The following is a 24583-nucleotide window of genomic DNA, read 5'->3' on the forward strand; positions in this document are numbered from 1 at the left end:
TGGATCCATAGAGACTTAGCGTGTTGTGTAGAAAACAAGAGAAAGTGGCGAGGGAGGTGTAAAAAAGCCACTTGCAACAAATTTAGTTGCAAGTAGTGTCTAAAAAAAATAACTAACATGGTGTTTGCCCCTTTTTCCCCCTATATTTGGGATGAAGCAGTCCAGATGAAATCACTCAAGTGGTATTGAAAAATTTGCGCTGAACACAAATGGAGTCATAGAATATCACTTTTCGGTTTCAAAGACATTTCATAGTGTTTTTGGAACCTATAAAATCAATTCCTGTTTGAACTAACAGAAATGGATGTCATGTAGCTTATAGAAATAAATAGAACCCGAAGGCCTCTTTCACACGGGTGTTGCGGGAAAATGTGCGGGTGCGTTACGGGAACATGTACAATTTTTCCGCGCGAGTGCAAAACATTGTAATGAGTTTTGCACTCGCGTGAGAAAAATTGCGCATGTTTGGTACCCAAACCCGAACTACTTCAAGTTTGGGCTTGGGATTGATGTTCTGTAGATTGTATTATTTTCCCTTATAACATGGTTATAAGGGAAAATAATAGCATTCTGAATACAGAATGCATAGTAAAATAGCGCTGGAGGGGTTAAAAAAAAATATATACTAATTTAACTCCCCTTAATCCACTTGATCGCGTAGCCGGCATCTCTTCTGTCTGTCTTCTATGCTGTGTGCAGCAACAGGACCTGTGGTGACGTCACTCCGGTCATCACATGATCCATCACCATGGTAAAAGATCATGTGATGGATCTGTATTCAGAATGCTATTATTTTCCCTTATAACCATGTTATAAGGGAAAATAATAATGATCGGGTCTCCAACCCGATCGTCTCCTAGCAACCGTGCGTGAAAATCGCACCACATCCAAACTTGCTTGCGGATGCTTTCGATTTTCACGCAACCCCATTAATTTCTATAGGGCCTGTATTACGTGAAAAACGCACAAAATAGAGCTTGCTGCGATTTTCACGCAACGCACAAGTGGTGCATGAAAATCAACGCTCATGTGGACAGCCCCATAGAAATGAATGGGTCGGTATTCAGTGCGGGTGCAATGCGTTCAACTCACGCATTGCATCCGCGCAGAATACTCGCCCGTGTGAAAGGGGCCTAAGGATCTTTTCTTAAAGGAAACCTCATGTTTGAGCTAAAGGGAGAATATGAAACAGCAGGAGGAACCAAGCAGATTGATTTATAGTTTTGTGGGAAAAAGATTCAGTAAAACTTGTAATTTATTCTTTTAAATTCATGCTCATTGTTGGTTTGGAAGTCAGGGAGACGGTCCCATCAGTGATTAACAGCCTTTCCTTTATGACTGTGTATACACAGATAGCTGTCAATCACTGATAGGGCTGCCTCCTTCAAAGCACAGAATAAACAGGAATTTCAAAGAATAAATTACAAGTTTTACTGAATCTTTTCCCACAAAACTGTAAATCAATCTGCTCAGCTCCTCCTGCTCTATAACATGCTGCCCGCGGATTACTTAAATTTTCATTTTCCATTACATTTTTTGACAAAATGTTCTGAAAAATTTAAATCATCCTCGCAGGATGATTTAGCTTTAATGTGGAAATATGGTTCTTTGGGTGATGGGGAGCGTTCGGTTACACCTCCCACAATGACTATAATAGTTTAATTTTCATCTCATCTGACCAGCGAATGTTCTCCTATGTTTTTGAGGAGTCTGCCGCATGCTGTTTGGTGAATTCCAAAGGTGTTTTTTTTTAAAGATGATTTGGCACCACAAAAAGCATTGCAATCTGCAGGCAGCATGTTATACAGCAGGAGACGATGAGCAGATTGATATATCATTTTGTGGAAAAAAATTACCAAAAGGTGTAATTTGTACATATAAACCTCTGCTTTTTCTGAACTTACTGGCCAATATAATTATTATCTGCCTGTTAAAACCAGATAGTAGCACACATCCCTTTTTATAATCTGTTTTTATTTTCTGATTGCAGATTTATTTCTTATATTTCCTAAACACTACTATGGGGACAGCCATCTTGCCTGAGATGTTCTTAACAGCATTTACACAGCATTTAAAATTTGCTTTATGGCAGGCCCATGATCCATAGACACAATGAACTGGAGGGGAACCTATTGACTTACATGGAAAAGTCTTCTAGGCATGTCCTGTGACCTGTGCAGAGGTCATTGTACAAGGAAAGAATAGAAAAGCTTTGACAATCACCTATTGCGAAGGTGGATCCTGTCTTATCTATACACAGACATTATATAATTACAGGCAGGACTGCAATTAGTTAATTGCAGAAAAGTGATCTGTATAAACCAAGAAGTGGGGCCAATTATTAGACATAGTGGTGATTTAAACAGCAGGTCATTTTCTGATGACACATTCCCTTTAAGACTGCCCCAGTGACTGAAAGCTATCTCTTAAACACACTTACACAGAAAATGCTATCAGTCACTAATAACACCTCCCCTAAGTTCAACTCAGGTCAGAGAAAAACTGAGCTTTAGGCCTCATGCACATGGCCGTTGCGGCCCATACAGTGAGTCCGCAATACACGGGCACCGGCTGTGTGCTCCCCGCATCACGGATGTGGTGCGGAACGGAAGCACGGATCGGAAGCACTACAGAGCGCTTATGTGGTGTTTCTGTCCATGCCTCCACACAGCAAAAAAATAGAACATGTTCTATTTTTTTACGGTGCGGACGGATCATGGACCCATTCTAGTTGAATAGGTCTTGATCCATCCAGGCAGTGGCACGGATGTTGCCCGTGCATTAGGGACCGCAAATTGATCCTAAATTGATTTTGATTCTGAAATTGCGGTCCCCAATGCACGGAACGGTCACACAACGTCCGTGTGCATGAGGCCTTAGATGTATAAATTACAAGCTATACTTAATCTTTACTCACAAATTTGTATATAAATCTGCTAAGCCACTCCTGCTCTATAACATGCTGGCTGCGGATTGTAGTGCATTTAGTTGTGACATGTCCTCTTTAAGCAATTACTTTTTTCTGACTACTCTTTCAGAATTCCCCTCTCTGTGGAGTGTATTGTATCTCTTATAGTGGTCCTATGGTCAGATACTTCTGTCTCCACTGTGGATATTTGAATCTCCTTGAATTTCACATTTATTCTGGTTATATGACAGTGGTAATAGAGCTGTGAATTACATCCTCATTTCCAAGGTGATTTCATTGGCAAAGCTGCTGCTATTGCTAGATCACTATCATATAATCAGGAGCGGACTGGGAATTTAAAGTGGCTCAGGGGGAAAAAAAGGTAAAAATGACCCTATGTCGTAGGTGCCCAATTTGACAGAAGGTGGGGCTAACATATACAGGGTCAGCAACACCATAAAGGGGCAATATATTGTGCTACACTTTGGTACTTTGTTCTGCAGCAGAACCTAATACCACAGTGCTGCACAATATACTGCCCCAGCAGAACCAAACATCACTGTTCAGCACCATATATTGCCCAACCAGAACCAAACACCACAGCACAGCAAAATATACTGCCCTTCCAGACCCACATACCACAGTGCAGATAAATATACTGTCCCAGAAGAACCAAATTCCTTAGTGCAGTATAATATACTGCCAAAGCAGTGCAGAATACCTCCCCAGAAGTGGCCCCTCTGTGGTGGCCAGCACCTGTTGCCATGTTCTGTCCTCCTCCTCCTTCTCCAGTTGTTTCTAATTATGATATCGATATGGGGGCTGAGAAAGTGAGACACAACCCACAGCAGTGAGTCAGCCCTACTGAGAGCATACTGCCTGCCAGCACTACCAAACATAATGGAGAATAAATCACTGCATACCTCGTACATCCAGTGACATCACCTCTGATATATGCGTTCGCCTCATCTTTAGTGTTAATCACGAATATTCGAATTGCACATTTTTTTTTAGCAAATATAGGTACTTCGAAAATTCCCGAATATTTAGAATATAGTGATATATACTAGTGATTTTGAATATTTGAGATTTTTTTATTGCAAATTTTCGTTATGCAAATTTTTAGCACAAATGTTTAAACTTTCCAGTAAAAACATGATTCCTCCCTGCTTCTTGCTTGTGGGCCAATGAATCATTGGCCCACAAGCAAGAAGCAGGGAGGAATCATGACTTTAAATGGGAAAAATTATGAATATTCTAAAAAAAACAAATATATAGCACTTTATCGAATATATTCGTTTTTAAAAATATTCATAATATTCTAAAACAAGAATATATAGCAATATAGCAAATATTCGAAAAAAACTAATATAGAGCAATTTAGCTAATATAGTGCTATAATCTTCTTTGTCTAATAGTTGTAATTTTTTTCTCATCTGAAGTTCAGATTGGAAAAAAAATTAAACTATTGAAAAAAAGATTATTTTTCGAATATTCACTATATTGTTATATATTCTGGTTTTTGAATATTTGAAAAAACTAATATATTCAATATAGTGCTATGACTCATTGGCCCACAAGCTAGAAGCAGGGAGGAATCATGTTTTTAATCGGCAATTGAAAAATGTGTGATAAAAATTCGCATTACGAAAATCGTACTTTGTCGATTAGAATATAAAGAATATTCAAATTCACGAATATTCAATGAATATTCTACAAAATATCCGCAAAATATCGCAAATTTGAATATGACCTCTGCCGCTCATCCTTACTCATCTTCTTCATTTGACCCAGACCACAATGACGATTTCTTTCAGTCACATCTTGTCTTTGCAGAGACATTTTAGATTTCTCACTTCTCCATCATCCTATCTATGCAAATTGGCCATCCTGAAGCTTCGACCAATACTGTGCCTGCTGCTGCCCCATGTGTCCACATTACTGTACCGACTGTACTGCCCAATTCCCCCCCCCCCCAATTACTATACTACCAAAATAAAAGATCTGAAGGACAGCTACAGAACTAGAAAATAATGGTACCCAAGGCAAACATTAGGCATCTAACCAGACTAGTCCCCAAAATGAATACAGACCTCCTGACACACTCAAATTAATACAGACCCCAGATTACCCCACATTCATACAAACCCTATATAAGATCCCAAATTTATACAAACCAAACATTCATACAGAGCTCAGGATCATGGAGCCCTCCTATAACCTTTTATCCCTTAAATGCAGACCTCAGATCAAACCCCAAATTTATGTGGCTCCCTATAACCCTCACCCCACCATCCCTTAATTGGAATCTCAGATCAAACCCCAAATTCATGTAACTCTTCCCACATATCCCTGGAGACCTTCAATCAGAACCAAAAATGTATGTGCCCCCTCCCTCAGATATCTGCAAACCTCAGTTCAGACCTCAAAATGGTGTGCCACCCCTCCCTTCCTCAGATCCTATCAGACCTCTGATCAAACCACAAAATTCATAGATCCCTGCAGACCTCATATTAGACCACAAAATTCATGCCCCCCTCAAAAATATCCCTGGAAACCTCATATTGGACCACAAAATCAAGGTTCATGTGCAATGTGCACCCCATCCATTCCCTCAGATCCCTGCAGAGTTCATATCAGACCACAAGATTCATGACCCTCCATAGATCCCTGCAGACCTCATATTAGACCACAAAAATAATGCCCCCCCAAGTTCCCTGCAGACCTCATATCAGACCAAAAAATTGATGCCCCCAAGATCCCTGCAGACCTCATATTAGAAAACAAAATTCATGACGCCACCCTGCCTGCCTCCCTCGTAGGATGGTGCACTCTGCATACTGGCTGCAGTCTTTCTCCTGCCAGTGCTGGTTGCATGTGAACGTGGGCCTGTGAATGTGGATACTCTGTGTTTGGGCCACACGAATACGTTTACACGTATTGCCGTGTATGCTGGATGCTTCCGCCCTTGCGTATTGGCTGTGGGACTATTCCCATGTATGTTGCTTGGGTGATGCATGCTGGTTGTGTCCTGTGTATTCCCTATGATTTGTATACTCTACGTCCCTTGTATTGTCTGTGTTCATGTAGGTTTAATGTGTTCCTGGTTTTGTGTCTGATAACCAGTCTCTCTCGTTACCCAGCTATTTATACCTGTGAACTGTGTGCCTGGCACTATGTCTCCAGCTTTGCTAGGTGCAGAATTTTTGTTACTGAGCCTGGGGCGTAACAGCGTGTGAGGGCGTGAGGTGAATCGGCTTGAAGGGCTTGGGCAACCCTTGTCTCGTCACGCAGTGGTCTGGTCTGGACCCTGGTTAATGACACCCCTCAGTTGTCTTTTTTTCTAAAGTGAATACCTCTAATTTTGATAATCTTTCAGGGTACTGTAGTCCACCCATTCCAGTTATTACTTTAGCTGTCCTCCTCTGAACCATCTCCAGCTCTTCTATGTCTGCCTTGTTCACGGGAGCCCAGAACTGTACACAGTACTCCATGTGTGGTCTGACTAGTGATTTGTAAAGTGACAGGACTATGTTCTCATCACGGGCATCTATGCCCCTTTTGATGTAACCCATTAACTTATTCACCTTGGCAGCAGCTGCCTGACATGTGTTTCTACAGCTTAGTTTGCGGTTCAGCAAAATTCCTAGATCCTTTTCCATGTCAGTGTTACCCAGTGTTTTACCATTTAGTATGTAATGGTGACTTGCATTATTCCTTCCAATGTGCATAACCTTAAATTTGTCAGTGTAACTTGCATTATTCCTTCCCATGTGCATAATCTTACACGTGTCAGTGTTAAACCTCATCTGCCACGTCTCTGCCTAAGCCTCCAATCTATCCACATCCATCTGTAGCAGAATACTGTCCTCTTCCGTGTTAATTTATTTGCACAGTTTAGTTTCATCTGCAAAAATTGATATTTTACTGTGCAAGCCTTCTACAAGATCATTAAAAAATATATTGAAGAGAAAAGGGCCCAATACTGACCCCTGTAGAACCCCACTAGTGACAATGACCCAAGCTGAGTGTGTACCATTAATAAAAAACCCTCTGTTTTCTATCACTGAGCCAGTTACTTACCTACATACAGGTACAGACATTTTCTCCCAGTTCAAGAATTCTGAGTTTATATACTAACCTTTTACGTGGTAAAGTGTCAAATGCTTTGGAGAAGTCCAGATATACAACATCCATTGATTTGCCACGGTCAAGTCTAGAACTTACCTTCTCATACAAACTGATTAAAAGTTTATTTCAGTAATTCAATTTGAAAAGTGAAACTCATATATTATATAGATTCATTGCACACAGAGTTATCTATTTCAAGCATTTATTTATTTTAATATTGATTATTATGGTTTATACCTTAGATAATTCAATATAACAAAGTTCAGTATTACAATGTATAGACTCATCATGTCACACTATGATCAGCTAATTGATACAAAATACCTGCAAAGGTTTCCTAAAGGGTGTATTAGACACCCCGATCATGCAGACCATTGTCAGGATAGAAGCGTTCCCTCATGGCAATTCACCTGATCACTAGCAGATGAGACTATTACATGCAATAATCTCTTCCACAGCATGGGGAGGAGCCACTGCTATGCCATCGCTTGTCCCCATGCTGTCTAGTGGTTTGCCAGCGGCAGGTCGTAATAAGACAGCACAATCACCCACCGACAAAGGATGATTTTTAACCCTTTAGGTACCATACATGCAGGTCTCCAATAATCGTGGTAATTAAAGTCTTTAGATACTGTGATCAAAAACCCTCAAGCGCCATACCCTGCCATAACTACAGATTGCCCCGCACATGAGTCCCCACACAGCTCAGTAGATATAACTATAAAATTATTAAATAAATTATAATAAACTATTTAGACATATAAAAAAAACTTTACATATGGGGTATCATTGTAATTTTACTGACCCAGAGAATGAAAGGCATGGGTCAGTTTTGCTACAAATGAAATGCCGTGGGAACAAAACCTGTAAAACGGTGGTTGAATTGCGTTTTTTTATGCTTCCCGCTACATTGTATGCCATAATTAATGGAGGCATTAGAAAGTACAATTTTAGCGGCCAGAAGAAGCGCGATATTACGCGCGAATCGGCAGTAGCCGCTGATCATCTGCAAGAGCCTGTCCGCCCCAGCACCCCACTTACTCCGTCCTGAATGAAGGAAGAATAAAGAGAAACATTTTGCTACTTCGGTGAGTGCCGCATGTTCTTTTGGTTACTTTCTCTACATTGTTGCAGAAAGTACAATTTGTCCCGCAAACAATAAGCCTTCATACAGCTATGTGAATGGAAATATAAAAAAGTTATGGCTCAAGGAAGATATGGAAGAAAAATGAAAATGGAAAAACGAAATAAACGTATGGTAGTGAAGGAGTTAAGCATGGTGATTTTAAGTGATTTGTAGCTATTGGAATATAGGGAGGAAGAAAAGAAAATGCAAAACAAAAAATGGGCCCGGTACTTAAGAGGTCAAGTATTATTATTATTTATTATTAAAGCGCCATTCATTCCATAGCGCTGTACATATGATAAGCGGTGCACATACATAATACAGACAATTGCACTAATCATAAACAAGATGAGTTACAAACTGGTACAGAAGGAGAGAGGACCCTGCCCGTGAGGGCTTACAATCTACATGGTATGGGAGAAGGACACAGAAGGTGCAGGTTAAGTTGGTCATGGCGGTATAGAGGCAGCAGGGTCACTGGTTGTAGGCTTGTCTGAAGAGGTGGGTTTTCAGGTTTCTTTTGAAGGATTCCACTGTAGGTGAGAGTCTGATATGTTGGGGTAGCAAGTTCCAGAGTATGGGGGATGCACGGGAGAAATCTTGGAGTCGATTGTGGGAAAAAGCAATAAGAGGAGAGAAGGAGGTCTTGTGAGGATCGGAGTGCATGTGGGGGTGTATTGGGAAAGTAGCTCAGAGATGTAGGGAGGGGACAGGTTATGGATGGCCTTGTATGTATTTGTTAGTACTTTGAAGTGAATTTGCTGGGAAATAGGGAGCCAGTGAAAGGATTGGCAAAGGGGAGAGGCAGAGAAGTAATAGGGTGAGAAGTGGATTAGTCGGGCAGCAGAGTTGAGGTTAGATTGGAGGGGTGCGAAAGTGCTAGATGGAAGGCCACAGAGGAGAATGTTGCAGTAGTCTAGGCGGGAGATAATGAGGGCATGCACAAGTATTAGTAAGGTCTGTTGGGGGGGTTGAACAAGATGGGGGAAAGATTATGAATTCTGTCTTATCCATGTTAAGTTTCAGAAAGCGAGAGGCGAAGAAGGATGATATAGAAGATAGACATTGTGGGATTCTTGATAGTAAGGTGGTGATGTCTGTACCAGAGAGGTAGATTTGTGTGTCGTCAGCGTAGGAGTGATACTGAAAGCCATGGGACTCTATGAGCTGTCCCAGGCCAAAAGTGTAGATAGAGTAGAGCAGGGGTCCTAGGACAGAGCCTTGCGGGACACCAACAGAGAGGGAATGAGACGAGGAGGTGGTGCGGGAGTGGGAGACTCTAAACATCCGGTCTGTGAGGTATGATCTGATCCAGGAGAGGCCAGGTCAGTGATGCCAAGAAATGAGAGAGTTTGCAACAGAAGGGAGTGCTCAACAGTGTCGAAGGCAGAGGACAGGTCAAGGAGAAGGAGGACAGAGTATTGTTTCTTGGTTTTGGCTGTCAGTAGGTCACTTTGGTAAGGGCAGTCTCGGTCGAGTGGTGGGGACGGAAGCCAGATTGTAGGCGGTCAAAGAGGGAGCAGGAGGAGAGGTGGGAGGACAGTTCTGAATGGACATGTTGTTCAAGTAGCTTTGAGGCATACGGAAGAAGTGATACGGGGCGATAACTGGACAAGGAAGATGGGTCAAGTGAAGGCTTTTTGAGGATGGGTGTAATGGTAGCATGTTTAAAAGCAGAGGGGAAGACACCAGAGTTTAGTGATAGGTTGAAGAGATGAGTTAGGGCTGGGATAAACACTGCAGTGAGGATAGGGATGAGGTGGGATGGATTGGGTCAAGTGCACAGGTGGTCAGATGAGATTTGGAGAGTAGAGTGGAGAGGTTTTTTTCTGCAATGGTGGAGAAGCGGGTTTTGGGAGAAGAGGACTGAGCAGTTGTGTAGAGGGTCTGTGGGGACTGTGTAGTAAAGCTTTCTCTGATGTGGACTATCTTTTGTTTTAAATATTTGGCAAAGTCCTCAGCTGAGAAGAGAGGAGAGGGTGGGGGCGCAGGGGGACGGAGAAGGGAGTTAAAAGTGCTAAAAAGTTGTTTAGGGCTGTGTGACAGGGAAGATATGAGAGATGAGAAGTAAGCCTGTTTTGCATCAGCGAGTGAGGATTTGAATATGAGGAGGGATTGCTTGTATGCGATGAAATGATCTTTAGAATGGGATTTCTTCCATCGCCGCTCAGCAGCCCTGGAAGCTTGTCTGAGTTTTTTGGTCAGGTTGGTGTGCCATGGTTGTCTGTTGATTTTCCGGATTTTGTTGTGTGTGAGGGGGCAACAGTGTCCAGAGCTGTACTTAATGTGGTGTTATATAGGGTGGTAGCAGCTTCTGGGTCTTGGAGGCAACAGATGGTAGAGAGTGGGAGAAGAGAGTCAGAAAGCAAGCAAAATTCGAGACGTTTGAGGTTCCTTCGGGGGTGTGCTAGTGTGTGGACTGTGGGAGCTGCAGAAGAGACCAATGAAGAGAAGGTGAGTAGGTTGTGGTCGGATAGGGGGAGAGGCGAATTAGAAAGGTTAGATAGGGAGCAGAGGCGGGTAAAGATTAGATCCAAAGTGTGACCATCTCTGTGGGTGGGAGCTGAAGACCACTGTGAAAGGCCGAAGGAGGAAGAGAGTGACAGGAGTTTAGAGGCGGCCGGGTGGCATGTGTCAATAGGGATATTGAAGTCACCCATGATGATAGTGGGGATGTCGTCAGAAAGAAAGTGTAGTAGCCAGGTGTTAAAGTGGTCAAGAAAGATGGTGGCTGGGGTATAGTAAATTGCTGGGTTGGGGGAGAGAAGGTTACTAGGTGAGCAGTCAGTTTACTGAATATGAGATGCTTGGCTGAAAAGATGTGTTTTTAAGACATGTTTGAAGCAAAGGAAGTTGGGAATTAACCTGATTGTCCAGGGAAGTGCATGCCAGAGAGCAGGTGCAACTTGAGAAAAGACAAAAGTGAGAGGTTTGAATTATGGAGGATGTTAGTCATAGATCACTGGCAGAATGATGAGCACCAGTAGGGTGGTAGAGGGAAATGAAGCAGGACATGTATGTAGGTGCAGCACTGTGGAGAGCTGTAAGGGTGAGAAGTTTGAATTGTATTCTGTGATGGAAGGACAACCAGTGAAGTGACTGGCACAGTCTAGAGCAGGCATCTCAAACTGCGGCCCTCCAGCTGTTTCAAAACTACAACTCCCAGCATGCCCAGACAGCCTACAGGAATCAGCCTACAGCAGGGCATTGTGGGAGTTGTAGTTTTACAACAGCTGGAGGGCCGCAGTTTGAGATGCCTGGTCTAGAGGCATCTGTGCAGTGGGTGGACAGATAGATGAGCCTGGAGGCAGCATTTAAGACAGACTGAAGGGGGGAAAAAGCGAAACATGCAAAACGTGCATTGGGGAGCGGACCGGTTGTGCTCCTGTGTGGTATACTAAAGTTGGTTGATCAGTATCTTCTATGTGCCTATTATATTTTTAGTTGCCCTATTGCCTCAGCTAGCCTTTGTGGTGTGTATTTTTACCTCCAAATTATGGTATCTGTTGTACAATATGTGCATATGGGTCGTATTATGTAGTTTGGAGCCATAGTGGTTAGGTGTAATACACCTTTTTACTGATGACCAATCAGGATTACTGCACTTGCACTTTATTAATATATACCAGCAGTCCACCATCGGTCCTCTTGGTTTTTAATACGTTCATGTATTGTGACCTGTGTTAAATGTCTTTTGTGATTTGTGTCAATCATGTCTTGATTTTCTAATAAAATTATGTTATTTTTTGACTACCTTAGTATTATAAGTGTTTTTGTACATTATTGACCCACTCCTTTTGGTCGGTTTTCATCTCATGTATGATGGTCAATAAATATTCATTAGAAAGATCCTACAATACTGAGGAAAATGTGAATGATAATTCAAGTATTTGTATTCTATATGGGGTTAAACCACCATTATGTGATCTCAAAGTGCAGTTCCTTATTCACTGAATATAGCGTGGGAAGCAGTAATAATCGTATATTGACTGTAAAATGTTGCCTGAAGGAAAAAGCATCCCACATATATCTTATATACCCATATACATTAAAATTATACAATGGAATAAATAGGAACCAATAGCTCAGTATACTGATCAATTGTAAAATGGCATACCTGCGCTATGCAAATTGAGACTGACATGTTCAATATAAAGTATTTTTTTTCTAGATTTATGGTACTCATTTGTTTGTGAAGTATTGTGTCTCTATGGTATGTAGCATTAGTAAATGTGACTGTTGTTCCTTTTTTGACTTGGCTGTTGTTTAAATAACTAATGACCGCCGAACATCGGCCGGGACGATTTGCGAACACGATCAAATGTTTACAAACCGCAAGTTCGCAGCGGGCCCCATTCACTTTAATGGCAGGCAAACCTGAAAAAACTTCAGCTCATATCTGCAGTCACCAAATACTAGAAGTACACAAATAGTCCCACAACATGGACAGTGACATACTAGAGGAAGATCAATGGCAAAAATTCCCACAAAAAATATGTATCATAATCATGGGCCATTTTTATGTGTCTTAGAGAGAAATTCTCAAAAATGTGCCCTGCTGGAGCCTAGAATTTTTTTTTTTAGTCCACGGGAGTACAGGCACCTGACATAAAATAAATTGTGATTATGTGGCTGGAGGTGTATTAGACGGTTATTGGATATCAATTTTACTGCAGGCCAGTACAAATACATGTCAAATACATATGTTTAAAATAACTAAAAATATAAAATTAGGTTAAAACCATAGCTAACGAAATCCCCCTCTTGAATTAACCCCAAATGATAATAGGTGAAATTCAATAACACGTGGTCGTCACAGGTGTGGAATTCCTCCAAGGCCCCAACAATTAGTCATTCACCTTACAGAAAAGATAATGATAATGTGGTTGGAGGTATATTAGACGGTCATTGGATATCAATTTTACTGCAGCCCAGTGGAGTACAGGCCCCAAACATTATTCATTCACCGGACAGAAAAAGCCTTTTATGCTGCTGTATTTACATTAGACAAGGACCGTTCTTTGTTCTGGGTGGTGAAGGATATGTGTGGGCTGGCATGAGGAAATTCAATTAAACTTGACAGGTCTTCACAGGTGTTGAATTCCTACGAGATCCATGCCTCATTCATTTTTAGAAATGTGAGGTAGTCCACACTGTTGTGAGCTAGGCGAGTGCTATTATCGGTCACGATCCCCCTGCTGCATGGAACGTCCTTTTGGACAGGACACTCGACTGGAAAGCCAATAGTTCCATGGCAAATTGTATCCAGGGGTTCCTCGATTCTCAGAGCGTCCACAACCCGATGTAGTCGGACACCTGTCGGTCTAGGCGTTCCCTGAGGCTGCATCCGGTGGGCAGCTGTCGATGAGTTGGCTGCAAGAATAATCTCATATCCGAAGTGACCAACATCTTCAAACCGCCCTCTTCTTGCATGCGCGGTAGGATTGGTACCCGCAACTTTTTCTCTGAGTGGAAATTCCTCTGCCAGCACCCGCAACAGCAGAATGCAGCATCTCTTGCAGCAAGGCCTGGAAATGCTGCATTCTGACAGCCCTCTACGATGCTGGTAACATGTCCGACATTTTGTGTTTGCACCTGGGGTCTAAGTACGTTGTCACCCAGTACTGGTCCTTGCCCTTTATGCTTTTTATATGGGGGTCCCTCTTCAAACACTGGAGCATGAACACCCCATCATTGTCACCTTCACCACCACTGACATTAGAGATCTCGGAGTAGGCAGCAACAGCGGGGTCCTCTGTCCTTGGGCTGATCTGGGTACTGTCATCAGACCGCTGGGTGGTGGCCATTGCTACAGCCTCTTCCTGATCTGATGCCAAGAATGGCTGCACAACGGTAAGGTCTGGGAATGGATGGGAAAATAATTCCTCCGATTTGAGTGGAAGTTCTAGGGTGGTGGTGTCTTTGGGCATGCACACAGCAGAGAGTGAGGAGGGTGCAGATGCAGATGATGAGGAGGGTGCAGAAGCGGAAGGCTGAGTGAGCCAGTCAACCAACTCTAGTGTGTCCTTTGATGTAATTGCACGCACCTTCTCCAACTTCTCACTTAGGCTCCGGTCTGGTACACCTACTCGACCCCTACCACCCCTGTGGAATGGCCTACCTGTTCCTCTGCCTGTCATTTTCAAAATGACCCTATGACAAAGTCCCATTAGAAGAGCAGTATTTGTGAAAGCAGGTATATCGCAGGCCTCAATCAATATTTGGTAGAAGCCGGCATATCAATCCCCTTTATCAGTATTTTGTGGAAACAGGTATATAGAACCCCTTAATGAGTATTTGTTGGAACCCGGTAAATCAAACCCCTTAATCAATATTTTGTGGAAGCTGGTGTATCGCAGGCCTCAATCAATATTTGGTGGAAGCCAGTATATTAATCCCCTCTATCAGTATTTTGTGGAAACAGGTATCTAGAACCCCTTAATGAGTGTTTTCTGGAAGCTGGTATATCAAACGCCTTAATCAATATTTGGTGGAAGCTGGTGTATCGCAGGCCTCAATCAATATTTGGTGGAAGCCAGTATATCAATCCACTCTATCAGTATTTTGTGGAAACATGTATATAGAACCCCTTAATGAGTATTTGCTGCAGCTGGTAAATCAAACCCCTTAATCAATATTTTGTGGAAGCCTGTGTATGTCAGGCCTCAATCAATATTTTGTGGAAGCCGGTGAATCACACCCCTAAATCATTATTTTGTGGAAGCCGGTGTATCACATCATTAAATCAGTATTTTGTGGAGGCAGGTATATCAAACCCCTTAATCGGTATTTTGTGGAAACAGGTATATCGCACCCCTTAATCAGTTTTTTGGGGGGCAACAGGTATATCACACCAGTTGCAATTAGTTACTTCCAATAGCGTTTGTCCCTCTATCTAGCTGCAGTATTTCAGCAGAACCGCACACAACTGCTGCACAATACAAATGCACTATAATATACTTTCTATGTTAGAAAGTATATTATAAGTATGTCACAGCTATCGATAGCACACCTATACCAGTCCTTAAAAGGACTTTTGTTGTCCTATTAGCTAGCATTTGGTGTCCTTAACAGTCTGTCGCTGCTCCACACAGCAACCTCTCCCTACTCTTGCAAAAAAAACGAATGTAAAATGGCTGCCAGATCGGGTTTATTTATAGAGTAGGGGTGGTGTCTATGTGCTAAAACATCTCAATTGGATGTCCTGTCCCACCTGATGGATGTGTCATGGGTCAAATTCGGCTCTGTGCAAAAAAATATGGTGCTTGCGATTATCAACATATGTTCGTATGTGCGGTGAATCGTGAACGAGCAAAGTTCGCCACAAAACGACTGCTGGGCGAACCGCAAGGCCATCTCTATAGATAACTTATTTGAGTGTGAAATTATACTCTCTGTGTTAAATATATTCCATCTTCCATCTCTTCTAGGACTTTTTAATGGAAACATTTATATTGTTTAAAGATCTTATTGGAAAGAATGTTTACCCTTCAGACTGGAGGACTATGAGCATGGTTCAGAACAGGTAAGGATATCCCTAATGTTATGAATTTTAGAATTATCCTTGCGTTTACAGTATAGCATTATACAGCAATATACATAATACAGCATTTTTTAAAGTGATGGCCAGTCCTCAGGCTGAGCCATTACTAGCTTTTTGGCAGAGGTCCAACACCCTGTCCTCCAGACAATCAGCTGCTTTGTGTATCTCCGTCACTAGAACTCAGTGCTGGTACTATGCAGCACGTGGACATTGTAGTGGACAGCGATCGCAACTGCAGTATTGCTCCCTGTGAAATGAATGGGAGCAGCGCTGAAAACGCGAGCACTGTTCCAAATACCCCAAAAATGTTCAGCTCACCATTAGTATATCTGCCTCCAGCACCGAATAATCCACTGCGCCTGGAAAAAAACCTTTGGAAATCTTTGAGGGAAAAATAGAGGTTTCGACAATCATATGGAAAAATAAAAAAAATCAAGATTTTATTATTAAAAACATTACGCATCCTTGATTAAAAAAATAAAAATAGCTCACATGTGTTGAACTAAAGTGCAATATGTTAATGCTAATAACATATTTGCTTCTATATTTTAACCCCTTCAGGATCGGGAGATTTTCCATTTTTTCTTTTTTTACTCCCAGCCTTTGCAAAACCAATTTTTTTTATTTTTCCATTCACAGAGCCGTATGAGGGCTTATTTTTTGTAGGACAAGTTCTACTTTCTAATGCCATCATATATGGTTGCATACAATGTAGTGGGAAGCCGAAAAAAATTACAAATGGGGTGGAATTATTTAAAAATCACAGTTTCCTATGTGGTAAAACGAATCTGTTACATTCCTTCTTAGGGTCAGTACAATTACAACAAAACCACATTAGTATATTTTTTCTTGTGTTTTAATGTTCTGTACTTTTCATTAATACAATGGGGTGTGTATGACTTTTTGATAATTTTCTATTTAATTTTTTGTGGGAGGTGAAGTGACCAAAAATGGTGAATCAGCCATTTTGACTTTTTTTTTCTGTTTCACTGTTGGCTGTATGGGATATACGGTACATTTTTACATTTTAATAGTATGGGCATTTTCGTAAGCGACAATACCCATGATGTTTATTTTTTTGTTTATGTATTTATTTATTTATTTATTTAGCATTGGAGTCTATGACAATTTGAGAATCTCACTGTGTTCCTGTGGAGGCTTGCCACAGGCACAATCCCCATAGGTACCTATTTGCGTGAGACTTGCATCATTCAGGATGACTGAGGCTGCTGCACACACTATCCGGCTCCCCTAATACTGACTAATGTGAGTCAGTGCATGTCCAGGAGCATGCGTTCCTGACTTTTAACGTCACAGATGCTGTGGTTGCATTTGATTTGTTATCATCAACCACATACATTAGCATCAGGTGCCTGTTGTTTAAAACATATGGTAACTGCTGCGCCCCCGAGCAGGTGCGATCTTTAAATACATGACCTCCATAATAAATGTATGTTTTTCAATTGGGAAGGGGTTAAAACAACACAATCCCTAGGGACACAAGTGTTTGCAGGTTGGTATCTTGACTGCTCCACCCAATTAACTGTATATTACTCAATATATCACTGTTGCTCTTGCAACAGGTGTCTCCCCCAGAGCCCTCTATATCGCGTCCCAGTTTTGGTAGGAATGCTGCTCGTGTAGTGCGGCCTAATTGTCTCTTTATGTGTCACAGTGCTCCTACCTGGATACCGCTGGACCCCAGGCTTTGGCTCTGAAGCTATGAAAAGGGCGAATAATTGAGGGATTGAAAAGAACTTGAGTACAGACCTTGAGATGAAGTTCAACAGCAGCTTTACTTTGAATAAACGTTTCTTCTGACAGTTTTCAAGCTTTGTCTTGGTTCCAGCAGACTTTAGCATTACACTGGCAGGCAAACTCAACTCTGCTATAACTGTTTCTCTCTGACTTTGCTGTACAGACAGGCTGGCTGTATAACTCAGCTTCTTCTGTATGCTGCACTTTTCTCTTTAGGCAGACTGAGGCTTTGGGCTTTAGCCTCCATGGCCAGAAGAACCTAAGGTGCTCTGACTGGCGTGGGCATGTCCAGCAGAGATCTGCCCATGCACACCGTTCCCCTGTCTAGGGAAGACCTAAACTGGAACTAACTGGTCCCCACACTTCCTGCAGGAAGTAGGACTATCCACTTCTATCGAAGTACAGCTCTGCTGTGTTTGCTGTCACCTGCTGGTGAACCAGGCATATTAAATGAACATACCAGTTGCAAACAGATTAGGAATGCACAGTGTAGAGGACCTGGAAAAAAAAACATAGATGGCATTAGCGTTAGCCCAATAAAAACAGTAGCAGGGTGCAGGAGTGGTAACACCACTCTGGGGTGTTACACTCTTAGCAAGACAGTATTAACTGCTTTGATATAAGTAGTGTATCACTAAGGGCAAGGAACTAAAATGTAACTTTTATTTATAATCACAATAAAACAAAATTACAACTTGGATAAAGCATCCTAATTGGTGTGTAGAAAGCTATAAACTGTGAACAAAGGGTGGTAAAAGGCTGAGAAACTAGGATACAAGGAATAACTATCCCTAAACTTTCCATCCACAGCTGCTCAGCCCAGAGATACACCTTAATGGTAGGTGTACTATGTCCGCATACCTAGGACTGAACTGTCCTTGAAAAGACCCTATTACACAATGTTTCCCAATTTCACTGGTCCCTCTTAATGCAACAGAGGCTTCATCGGGGGACAATACCTAAATGGGTCAATACAGAAAAGGTGCATCTCTGGGCTTAGTATTACTGAAAGTCATGTTTTGAAGAAGGGACTGTCCTTTGTTCCCACCACAAGGTTCAGTCCATTTACCTGGAGCAAGGGTCTCCATTTATTTGCCAGAAAATTGAAATGGCACAAATTCATGAAAAATAGTAACAAACAGACGTGTGAACAATTGGGAATCCAGGACCGAGATGCCATTTTTTACAGATGGTGACTACTGATATTGAGTGTATCAATTCCTCTGCACGGCCATTTAGTAATCTTTCTGGGCCAGAGATGGAGGCTTTGTTGTGTCTTAAAAAAGACACCTCAATAATAATAAAACCGGCTGATAAGGGTGGGAACCTGGTCGTAATAGACATTTGTCAGTATAAATGTATGTGTGAACGTTTACTGACCGTGATTGCTATCGCATTCTGCCAGCTGACCCCACAGATACTTTTCTGAGAATTTTAGTAGGTATACTGGACAGAGCACAGATGGCTACATTTTACGGGCTACCGTAGGTCCACAAAGGTCTGACCCCCTTAAAGGGCCGCACCGATTGTTTTGGGGGTAGACTCCATTACCCAGAATTGTGGGATCTATATTGACAACATTTTAAAACCCTTTGTGTCAGCTCTTCCATCATGCACAAGAGACACAATGGACTTTATCAGAAAGATCGAGACCATCAACATAGATCCATCGTGTTCCCTTGCTAGTATTGACATTGAGCGTTATATAGTTCCATCCCTCACTTAAAGGGTCTTATGGCAGTAACAGAGTTTTTGAAAACTAGAGTGGTCAGCTTTAACACAGACAATGACTTTGTTCACACGTTGCTTGAATTTGTGCTTATACACAATTATTTGATGCCAGGTTCTTCCACCAGCTCAGGGGGACCACAATGTGGAGCCCCTGTGCCCCCACTTATACTAATCTCCTCCTGGGCTGGTGGGAAGATAAGTTGGTTTTCCCTGATGTGCAACCATGGTGGTGTGAAAAAAAATATTTTCTGGACTCGTTATATTGACAACGTGTTTATTATTTGGAGTGGTGACTTGGATCAATTTAAGTCATTTGTAAAAATCCTTAACTCCAATGAGATAGGGTTGTCATTTAAGTTTGAGTTCCATCATGAGACACTCACCTTTTTGGACGTCAGGGTCACCAAAAACATGGATAGACTGGTACCCACTACCTACAGAAAGACAACTGCCACAAATAGTTTACTACATTGGGATAGTTAGCATCCGACAAACTTAAAGAGAGGAATACCTTGAGGCCAATATCTTAGAATGAGGAGAAACTGCTCAGACCCTGAAAGTTTCCATGACGAATCTAGGAAATTGCAGGACCAGTTTATAACAAAAGGGTACCCCCAAAATTTACTAAGGGATGCATTCCAAAATGCCAAAAAAAGTGAGTCTCCTGGTGTCGATTCGATGTAGAGAATAGGGGTATCAGGTAAATACTTAGGTATTGGCCCATCCTTCTCATGGACCCAGACATAGCAGAAGCCCTTGCATCTAGCCAAGGCATCACCTTCAGACGGGGTATAAGTCTAGGAGATTGTTTGGTCCACAGCCATTTTGCACGCCCAAAACCAGCAGGCACTTGGCTTGATCGTAAATCACTAGGTACATTTCGTTGTGGTACGTGTTTGGCATGTGGTTATATCAACAAGACTAAATCTAACGTATGTTCGGCTACGAAGATTAGCTATGTGAAAAGAGACTTTATTAATTGTTGGAGTAAAGGATTGGTTTATTTGTGTCAGTGTTCCTGCCCCCTTTGCTACATCGGGAAAACAGAGAGTTCTGACATAGTGTTCTGGAACATGTTAATGACATAAAAAAAAATAATAATACTCCGGTGGCCAACCATGTTTGGGAAAACTATAATGGCGATCCCAAGGCAGTATCATTTTTAGGCACTGGAATTGGTGAGACCTTCTCCTAGAAGGGATGACTGGGACCGAAGGATCCTTCAGAAAGAAACAGCGTGGATCTATAGGCTTCGGTCCCAGTCACCCGGAGGACTTAATGAGAGGTTGACATTCTCATGCTTCATTTAACCCAGTTTTCCTTGTCCCTCATTTAAAAGTAACCTCACCTCCAATAGTATAGGAATCCATGTATCTACGCGAGAAGGGTTAATAGTTTTTATTGCTATGGTGGCTCTTTATTTTGACCACCTCTGATATCCATTAATTATAAATCTGTAATATATTTTGGTGTCATCTTCCTGGGAACTATAATATCAACATGAATGTGATGTTGTGGTTCTGTTGTGTGTAATAAGGGGGATGGGGGGTAATAACTATATTACTGCACTAGATTGCGGATTTTTCCCAATTCCCCAGTTTGTTGTTTCTTTTTTTTCTCTCCACATGAGAAGGAGGCTTGGAATGCATATTGTTTGGAGGCATGTTGGAGACTGTGGGTGTGTTTCTCATTACTCACCCTGCCTATCTTGTAGCAGATGGCTTGAGTGATCAGGTAGCCAGCAAATCAGGAGATTGCATGTGAAGCCCACACCCTCCTTGCCCCCCGTTTTTAAATCAGACACTTCCCAGGTATAATGGAGCTATCATCTGGCCCCAAGAACACATTTCTGGTCACACATTTGGCATATTGAGAGCTTTTATTAATTCTACTCGCACCTCAAGTGGCTTGGTATGTATGATCCCACTTAGTATCTAATGGAAACAACACAGGATGCAGTGATGCAGGTAATATCAGCCCATGCATTGTGTCACAGTATGACTGTCAAGCAATTGTGAATATGGTCTCATTGATTTTTTATTTTTTTTTATAACCCCTCTGTTTCAAACTCAGCATTTCATGAATATATAGTGCATGTAATATTAGCCCTTGCACTGTTGCATAGTATGAATGCTAAAGGACTGTGACTAATGTTGTTTCTATCTGTTGGTTGCAACTCTGCCGAATTGTTTTGCCATAAATTCTGTATCTTAGGACTGGAGTACATGTGTGTACCACTGGTTCCATTTTTGTGAGTTTTGCCCCTATATCAATGCACTGTTAGTCCATTAAGAGACCACACACTTTTTCTGTTTTCACCCATTTAGGTATTGTCCCCTGATGAAGCCTCTGTTGCATTAAGAGGGGGAAAACGTTGGAATCTGTGAAATTCATATACATCTTGTAATGGGGTCTTTTCAAGGACAGCTCAGTCCTAGGTATGCGGACAGAGTACGCCGCTGTGGAGGGAAAGTTTAGGGATAGTTATTCCCTGTATCCCAATTTCTCAGCCTTTTACCGCCCTTTGTTCACCGTTGATAGCTTTCTACGCACCAATTAGGATGCTTTATCCAAGTTGAAATTTTATTTTATCGTGATTATAAATAAAAGTTATGTTTTAGTTCCTTGCCCTCAGTGATACAATATATACATTAGCAATGATCAACTCCCAATATACTTTCAGTGATTACTTTAATAAAAGTAGGTTAGATCATTTTTAAAAATTATACCTATGGAGATCTGGTTTGTAGAGTTAAAGGGGTTCTGCCAAAAATCACATTTCATGCTAAAATCTTTTTTCATCAAGTACTCCAACTCCCATTCCTCCTTTGATTGCTTTTAATTTACCTCATTTGCAATTTTCCTTTATCCCCCATACTTGAATCCTACTTCCTGGTTTGTCATGTGACTGCTGTCCCATCATGCCTGATGTGAGTGAAATGTATCCTGACATCAGCAGAATATGTGACACTAAGGCTAGATTAACACCTGTGGTGTGAATTCCAGCAGGCTGTCCGGCAGAGAACAAACCACTGGAATTCACCAAATCCGGCACTGCTGGATGCAGATGTAAAACCTGCTGACCCCATTAAGTATGATAGGGTCGGGAGGAAATCTGGCTGCATTCCAGCAGACAATGTGAAGGATCACCTGGAAACGTGTTGCATTCTGCGGTTTGTGTCTGGATGGTTCCCATAATTGTTTGTCGGAACAAACCAACAAAATTCACCTCCAACTATTCAAAATGCTCTATATAACTTGCTTTACAACAGACACAACTTGTGCTAATGTCCATTATTTGTTAGGTCTGTATTACACTGCCCGAGGCTGGCCAGATCATAGGAACACTCGTTACCGGTGATCTGCTTGTTATGCAGGCTAAAAAAAATCATTGTTTATTGGCAGCAGATCATGCTGTCCAATCACGATCTGCTGCTGGCAAACAATAATTGTGTATGGGGACGAGCGAAGGCATTAGTGATCGCTCCACCCCATACTGTGGAGGAGATTGCTGTATGTAATACCAGCAGTTTCCTTCACTGACGAGCAGAAGATTGTCTAACAGGGTACTAGAGTCTCCTTTCAAATGTACAGTTTTCTCCAGTAAAATTATTCTTTTGTTATGATATTGTAATTGCTTACATATAACATTACATTCACAACAACATATAAAGTTTCATTCAATTTTATAAATTTGTTCTTGGTGCATAATAAGTTTGTCACTGAGTGTATAATGTTGAATGTAAGTATGTCTTTTAAAGGGTTTTTCTAATATTTGTTTTACTGATGACCAGGGTTGCCAAACCTTCATTTCAATTTTTTCTGGACAACTGAACTAAAATTCAGGGACACTCAAAAAAGTTATATATTTATTTTTACTGGGAACAGAAATTACTAGCTTACACAGCCAGCAGCTGACGATGTAGCCGGCCTCCCTCACTCCTGTCAGGCTGACAGATCACAGCACAGAGCCGAAAACTCTGCCGCATAGAAATGATTTGTGACAATGTAGCTGGCCTCCCTCACTTCTGTCAAGCTGACAGGACACAAACTGTGATAACAGTAGATTCCTTTTAAAATTGCCGCTTCAGAGCCCTGCCAGGTGTCTGAGTTGGATCGCAAACACAGTTTCCAAGGAACTGTTTTCTCCCTTCCTCTTCACTGGGAACTGACTACGCACAGTGCGCATGCTCTAATATGCGCGTTCACGTCTCACTAGCAGTGATCTCAGCCAGGAAGTAGTTGTTACCTCAGGCTCGAGCTGCTGGTGTTGATGCAGACCGTCCTAGTGAGTGTACTGGGCATTCTAGGACGAGTGTTTTTACTATGATATAATATTATTATTTTTTATTTTTGTTTTGTTTCCTAGAGAACCCTATTAAACTCCACTTATTCAGAAGCCCACTTAGTGCAGCAAGCCCAGTAGATCGAGCGCAGGGTGAATCCAGCAGTGCAATTAATAGCACCTGGGAGCACAAACTACTCCCCTTAACCAGGTTAACCACATTCTTTCAGCCACATCTTCTCTCTGCAGATTTTGCCACAAAGACACCTTAGATTTCCCACTTTTCTATCATCCTCCTTCTCCTGGTGTCCCAAAAGTGTTATCCTGCTGCTACCCCCAATACTGTGCATGCTGTGCTCCCCAATGTCTCCAAATACTATAGTGTTTTCTTTAGCTGATCTCCTTAAGATCAGCTATTGTTTTGTTTGAGTATTCTCCAAGGCATTGCTCCTGGTTAGCCAGAATCCTACTCCACACTGATGAGGGGCAACACCCCGAAACAGCTGTCTGTGGATGGATAACCGGCTTAGGTCTTCCCCGTCACATCCTTAAAGCTTGTAAAAGAACGGGATCTTGACATAGGGGCCACTTAATATGGTGGATCTCTGTAATGGAGACACCCCTTTGCTTGTTTTTTCTTCCTTTGAAGGATATCTGGCTTTCTCTGTGTTGAAGACCCATACTGGGGCTCCACAGTTATTTTGCAAATACTATAGTGTAGAAATAACAGTGCCATATAGGTAGGCCAGAGTGCCCTCATTAGTAATAGTGTCCCAATAGTGATTATGCTCCACAAAAGTAGTCCTCTTAGCAGTAGTGCCCTCCATATTGAAACAAATAATTATAACCCCTCCAATAGTACCCAAAGTAGTAATAATAATTCCCCATAATATTTTTTTTCTTATAGTGACTCTAGTAGTACTCCCAGAATTAATAAAATTGCTCTATAGTACTTCCAGTAATAATATCCTTTATAGTGCCCCCAGTAATTATAATACCCCTTATAGTGCCTCAGTAGCTTAAACGGTCCCCTCTAGTGCCCCAGTAGTTTATGTAGACCCCTATAGTTCCCCTAGTAGTTTAGCTAGACCACTATAGTGC

General features: G+C 41.8%; 1 protein-coding gene across 3 annotated transcripts in view; it reads left to right on the forward strand.

Annotated features, from left to right (window-relative positions):
• The window catches only part of DOCK2 (dedicator of cytokinesis 2), a 1177826-nt gene that overhangs the window by 755734 nt on the left and 397509 nt on the right, over positions 1 to 24583 (forward strand). For all 3 annotated transcript variants that reach the window (XM_044280877.1, XM_044280878.1, XM_044280879.1), the window contains one exon: positions 15596 to 15690. In XM_044280877.1, the coding sequence (XP_044136812.1) occupies positions 15596 to 15690 (95 nt within the window). The remainder of the gene's footprint in view (positions 1 to 15595; positions 15691 to 24583) is intronic.

The sequence above is a fragment of the Bufo gargarizans genome, chromosome 2, assembly GCF_014858855.1.
Source record: "Bufo gargarizans isolate SCDJY-AF-19 chromosome 2, ASM1485885v1, whole genome shotgun sequence".
Classification (NCBI taxonomy): Eukaryota; Metazoa; Chordata; class Amphibia; order Anura; family Bufonidae; genus Bufo; species Bufo gargarizans.